This window comes from Amblyraja radiata, chromosome 24 (assembly GCF_010909765.2).
Source record: "Amblyraja radiata isolate CabotCenter1 chromosome 24, sAmbRad1.1.pri, whole genome shotgun sequence".
Lineage (NCBI taxonomy): Eukaryota > Metazoa > Chordata > Chondrichthyes > Rajiformes > Rajidae > Amblyraja > Amblyraja radiata.
Genome location: NC_045979.1, coordinates 29,276,806 through 29,283,128, shown reverse-complemented (window position 1 = coordinate 29,283,128; position 6,323 = coordinate 29,276,806). Strand labels below are relative to the sequence as shown.

Here is a 6,323-nt window from a genome sequence, read left to right as displayed (position 1 = left end):
GATGCATCACAGCATTGGCTTGGGAACAACTCCATCCAAGAAATTGCAGAGAATTGTGGACGCAATTCATAGCATCACACAAACCAACCTCCCGTCCATCGACTCCATTTATACCTCAGGCTGCTCGGCAAGGCCAGCAGGATAATCAAGGAGCAGTCTCACCACAGTCACTCCCTCTTCTCTCCTCTCCCTCCCATCAGGCTAGAGGTAAAGAAGTGTGGAAATGCACACCTCCAGATTCAGGGACAATTTCTTCCCAGCTGTTATCAAGCAACTGAACGATCCTACCACCAACTAGAGAGCAGCCCCGAGCTAACTAGACTTTACTGGACATTATCGTTCACTAATCATTATTCCCTTTATCCTGTATCTCTACACTGTGGACGGCTTAATTTTAATCATGTAAAGTCTTTCTGCTGACAACAAAAAGACTTTTCACTGTACCTCGGTACACGTGACAATAAATAGGGGATAAGCCATTTAGAATTGAGATGAGGAAGATAGTTCCCAGAGAGTTGTGAATCTGTAGAATTCTCTGCCTCCGAAGGTAGTGGAAGCCAATTCTCTGGATGCTTTCAAGAGAGAGTTAGATAGCAGAGTCAAAGGGATATGGGGAGAAGGCAGGAACGGGGTACTGATTGTCGATGATCAGCCATGATCTCAGTGAAGGGCCGGATGGCCTACTCCTGCACCTATTGTCGATTCTCTGTACTAAACTAAGTCAATGATCGGCAATGTCCCCTTTTGCTAGCAGATAACAGCTGGGAATAAACTTTTGAAAAGCTTTTGTAAAACAGGTTAAACCAGCATCTGTATCTGCTTTGTTTCTGTATTAAATGAAACAAATGCAGCAACGGGCTTGTCCCACACTGAGGCGTGTTCTCGGGATTAAGGGCCTCCAAAATGAAGGTGAACGCGTGGGCTCTTAAGCTCTTATACCCAGACATTTGCATTTGGAGCAAAATCCGGTGAGTGCTTGCTGGATTTCAGAGTGAAACTGTTTGTTCAGCATGGTGTAAATGAAAGGGTTCACTGCAGCTGGAATGCAGGACAAAGCAATGGCAAAGGTCTGGATCTCCAACGCCATCTGTATAGGAAAGGCAGAGTGGACATGGTTAGAAACATGCCTCCTCATCATGACTCCCCCCCCCCCCCCCACCCCCGTAACAGTTCCCAGCAGCAGAGTGACAACGCTCTAGGAAGGAACTGCAGATGCTGGTTTAAACCGAAGATAGACACAAAATGCTGGAGTAGTTCAGCGGGACGGGCAGCATCTCTGGATCACAATGTACAGACAGCCAGAGTGGAGTTGATTGAAAAATCTCTCTGTTGATCAACGTTAGAGGCACGCTCTTGTTAGAGACTGAGATTGATCATATGTACTTCATTTGTATGTAACCTCCACTGTCAGAGTGAGACCACACACCATTCCCATAATGATGTCTGTGTCCTGGGCCTCCTTCACTGTCAGAGTGAGGCCACACGCAAATTGGAGGAACAGCACCTCATATTTTGCTTGGGCAGCTTACACCCCAGCGGCGTGGTAGAAAGAACTGCAGATGCTGGTAAAATCGAAGGTAGACACAAAATGCTGGAGTAACTCAGCGGGTGAGGCAGCATCCATGGAGAGAAGGAATTGACGACCCGAAACGTCGCCCATTCCTTCTCTCCATAGATGCTGCCTCACCCGCTGAATTACCCCAGCATTTTGTGTTTACACCCCAGCGGTATGAACATTGATTTCTCCAATTTCAAATAAATCCTGCAACCCTTTCCTCTCCCTCTCTTGCCCATTCCCCCACCCGAGCAGTCGGCCTAGTTTCACTGTTTGCATCCTGTATCCCTGGCGATAGCACATCTTCTCCAGCCAACAATGGGCCATTGTGGGCTCCACCCTTCCTGAGGTCATCTGTTGCTGGCCCTGTTTCGTTCCGGCCTTCACTACCTTTCAGTCCGAAGAAGGGTTCCGACCAGTAACGGCATCTATTCCTTTAAGGGCCTGTCCCACGAGCATGCGACTCCATGCGGCAGGCGCGACCTAACGTGGTCACTTGAGCCGTACGGCCTCGCGGGGCCGGTCCCACTTCGATCGCCGGAGCCGTATGGAGTTGTGCGGAGCTGGTCCCGACATCGCGCGGAGCTCTGCAAAACTGATGGTGTTCAAAAATTCCACGCGGCAAAGGCCTGCCGGCCCGCAGCCACCTCAACGCCGTACGCACCGCCTCGACAGGCGTGCGCAGCGTCCTGACGTCGTACGCAACGTGCGAACTTCCCGCGGACTTCGCTCGAACTTCACGTCACTCACTCGACCTCTGCGCGGCCCCCGCTTCCGGTTTGGTCGTGCTTGCCGCATGCAAGTCGCATGCTCGTGGGACAGGCCCTTAACTCCAGAGATGCTGCCTGATTTGCTATGTCACACCAGCATTTTGTGTCTATCTTCGGTATAAACCAGCATCTGCAGTTCCTTCCTACACTAGAGAACGTTTAATTGCCATATGTGCTAACAGAACAATGAAATTCTTACTTGCAGCAGCTTAACAAGCCCCGTAAATGCAATACACACAGATAAATATGATAATCCAAAAAAATCACTAAATTAATTACCGTAATACCAGTTCAAAATACCAAAATCCAGACTGCAATTAAACCAAAGTTCCTAGTAGAGGTTTAGCGTAGTGTCGTGTTCAAGAGCCTGACGGTTGCAGGGAAGATGCAATTCTTGAACACGGAGTCACGGTTTTATTTAGACTTTAGCCTTTAGAGATACAACTCAGGAACAGACCCTAAGACCCACCAAGTCCGCACGCTGACCCGCAAACACCCTGTGCACTAACACTATGCCACACATTAGGGACAATTTACAATCGCACCAAAGCCAATAAACATACAAACTTGGAGTGTGGGAGGTAACTGGAGCACCCGGAGAAAACCTACACAGGTTACGGGGAGAACGTCCAAACTCCACACAGACAGCACCCGTGGTCAGGATCGAACCCGGGTCTCTGGCGCTGCAAGACAGCAACTCCAACGCTGTGCCACCTGGCTGCCGTGTCTGGTCACAAGTGTAGCAAGTAAGATGGGTATTAAGATGTACAAAATAGTCTCTTATGGCTCTCGAGGTATGAAACCAGCATTGCAGTTTTTATTTCGAATTTATAGTACGTGCAGTTTTTGTTATTTTATAAAATTGTAGTTTAGTTGAGCTAAACACCTTGTCTTTGTTTTAATTTGTGCCTTTAAAGTATCAGAGCGTTGTTGCGAGCTTGATTGCTTAGAGTCTTATATTATGAGACTCCATTCACAATCAATGTTAATTCAAATTGCGTAAAATGTCAAGGCACCTGTCTGAAAACAAACCAGTGTGGAGTACTCCTACACTAAGGGGCTGTTGGAAACTAAATCTCAGGTAGTGAGCTAATTAAAGTAAATGCAAATAATTATGTGTAGGAAGGAACTGCAGATGCTGGTTTACACTGAAGATGGACACAAAAATCTCGAGTAACTCAGCAGGACGGGCAGCATCTCAGGAGAAATGGAATGGGTGACTTTTCGGGCCGAGACCCTTCTTCAGACCGAGAGTCAGGGGAGAGGGAAACTAGAGATATAAAGAGCTACAAAGAAGTGAATGAAAGGTGTGCAAAAGGATAAATCAAAGCCAGCAACGAAAATCAAGGTGGGGCCCACAATGGTCCATTGTTGGCTGTGGGGAAGGTGATAACGAGTGAAACCAATGAGTGAAACTAAACAGATCGACAGTGAAACTAGTACGGCGACTAAGGTGGGGGAGTGAGAGAGGGAATGCAAGGGTTACTTGGTTAGAGAAATCAATATTCATACATCTGCTACATCAGGTGAGAAAAGGCAAGATGCAGAGGTACAGATGCCGGAGACTTGTGCCAATCAGAAAGTGCTGCAGGAATTCAACGAGCCAGGCAGCATCTGGGGAGGGAAAGGACAGATGGCATTTCAGGATGGGACCCTCCTTCAAAATCCTAGTCAGGACATGATCAGGTTCAGCAGCCTATTTTTTTCCCCTACACAGTGGTAGGTGCCTGGAATATGGTACTGGGGAGGTGGTAGAAGCAGATGTAGTAGCAGTGTGTGGGAGGCGTGTGGGCAGGTGGGGACTAGAGGGGTGCAGACTATAAACAGAAACATAGGATTAGTTAGCTAGACATTATAGTCAGTGCAGCCTTGGTGGACGGTAGGGTCTGCGTGTGTCGTACTGTTCTATGTTCCAGCCATACGTTACAGAATTCAATGATACGTTATTGTCACATGTAGCTAGGTACAGTGAAATGCTTTGCTTTGCATACAACCGGGTAAACTCACCCAGCAGTCCTCACCTGGGCAGTAATAAACATAGAAAATAGGTACAGGATTAGGCCATTCGGCCCTTCGAGCCAGCACCGCCCATTCAATGTGATCATGGCTGATCCTCCAAAATCAGTACCCCGTTCAAGGATATGTTTTTTTCCCCATATCCCTTGATTCCGTTAGCCCCAAGAGCTAAATCTCTCTCTTGAAAACATCCCGTGAATTGGCCTCCACTGCCTTCCGTGGCAGAGAATTCCACAGTACACGAGTTGCCACGTTACTAGCAGCAAGTTACAAAAGTACACCGAACAGTTTTATCCTTCCGCTGGATCTCCCCTTAATTCTCAGCTCAGCGCACCCTCCCCCTCCCCTCTCCACCAGATCCCCGGCCCAATGACCTTCGAAAGACCTCACCCATTCATTCCTTCTGTCCCCCAAATGTAAAAAAATGTCCACATCCACTTACCAAATGTTGTACGAACATGTTCAACAGCAAAACTGTGACCAGCGGCATCCAACACACCAGGAAGGTTAACATGATGTAGCCAAAGCGTTTGGCAAGCTTGCCCTCCATTCTTTTCTTGGCAGACTCTCTGGATGACCTGCTAATGAGGCACACCGCTCCCATTATGTTGGGGGCATCAGGAGGTTCACTCTGGAGGGACGTGGAGGCTCGGCCGTTCGTCGAGACCACCTGGCTCTGGACGGCCCGCGATGCCTTCCCTGTCTGATGAACAGGGCTGAGCTCAGCTGGTGGACATCCATCTTCCCCTCTAGCCACCGCCTTGGCTGCTGTCTGCTGTCGCCCGCCATGCCCCGGTAGGTGCAGAACAGGCTCCTTTGGTGAGCTGGGCACCATCCCCCTATCGAAGATTCTTTTGTTGTGCCTCCTGACAATTGCAAATATTCTCAGGTAGTGGCCAACTATCAGGGCCAAGCTGATAGTCCAGGTGGGAACAAGGATAAAAGTACCAAAAGGGTCAAAATATTTTTGAGGGTCTACAGATAGATGCCTGCATCTCACATAGGCTGGGGTCTTCTTGGTCAAAGTGACAGACAAGACTGAAACCATAAAACTCATGGACCAGATGATTGGGCCCCATCCCTGGATCCTAATCTTCTTCTTGGTTACCTGGAATGGGTGGGCAATGGCTTGGTAGCGTTCCATGCTGATGACCACCAGAGTAGCAAGTTGGACACAACTGCTCAGGGAGTAGGCGAAAGGTTGCAGGACGCACAGCGTTTCGCCCAGGTCCACCCGGCTGTTGCCCCAGATGCTGACGGCCAGGAGCAAGGGGATGTCCACCGCGCATTTCAGGAGGTCGGTGGCGGCAAGGTTGAGAAGAAGGGCGTTGATCGGGGTGCGTGGAGACTTGTCGGTGCGAAGCAGGCGGCAGGCCAGCCCGTTTCCCAGCACGCCGATAACACAAGTCAAGCTCAGGATCAACGCACTCACAGCCAGGGAGACGGGGTGGAGCGGAATGTAAACTTGGGAGTCGGTCTCATTGCATTCTATAGCAAGGGGACTGAACATCGCTGAGTCTTTCGCACAGGACTAAACCTTCATGGGACTGCACTCAATGGCGACGCCCAGATACATCCCAGGCGCTCTCCAAAAAGGGAATCCCACGCTCCAAGAAGCCTCACCATGTAGAAGTTTCTCCACGTTTTCTTTAAAACACGTTGCATCTAATCACTGCATCTTTCATGACAAACTCCGATTCACACCAGCATCCGTCCCTTAAGTGCTAATACCCCAACCCCATCGATTGTCGAGAAGGGCTGTTGAAATTGGCCAATGGCAGTTAAAAGTCGACTTCTAGTAGAGTCAGAGAGTGAGATGTTCTCACTCAGGATAACTCAAAACTGCATTTTCCTCACCAAAGGCTTCTCTCCAAGAGCTGTCGGCTCCGTGTGTGTTTTTACTAGCGTGCTAAGCAGGGTTAAATCCATTTGGTACTCTCACCGATCTGACCACTCCTCACAGAATGACAACTGTCTTTGAA

At 49.0% G+C, this 6,323-nt stretch overlaps 1 protein-coding gene across 1 annotated transcript; it reads right to left on the bottom strand.

Annotated features, from left to right (window-relative positions):
• Positions 1 to 736: 736 nt before the first annotated feature.
• LOC116986622 (5-hydroxytryptamine receptor-like) lies at positions 737 to 5,851 on the bottom strand. Its single transcript, XM_033042201.1, has 2 exons — positions 4,784 to 5,851; positions 737 to 1,087 (listed from the first exon to the last, which is right to left on the bottom strand). Exons 1-2 carry the CDS (start codon positions 5,849 to 5,851, stop codon positions 926 to 928), a joined length of 1,230 nt encoding a protein of 409 aa, XP_032898092.1. The 3' UTR covers positions 737 to 925.
• Positions 5,852 to 6,323: the final 472 nt, after the last annotated feature.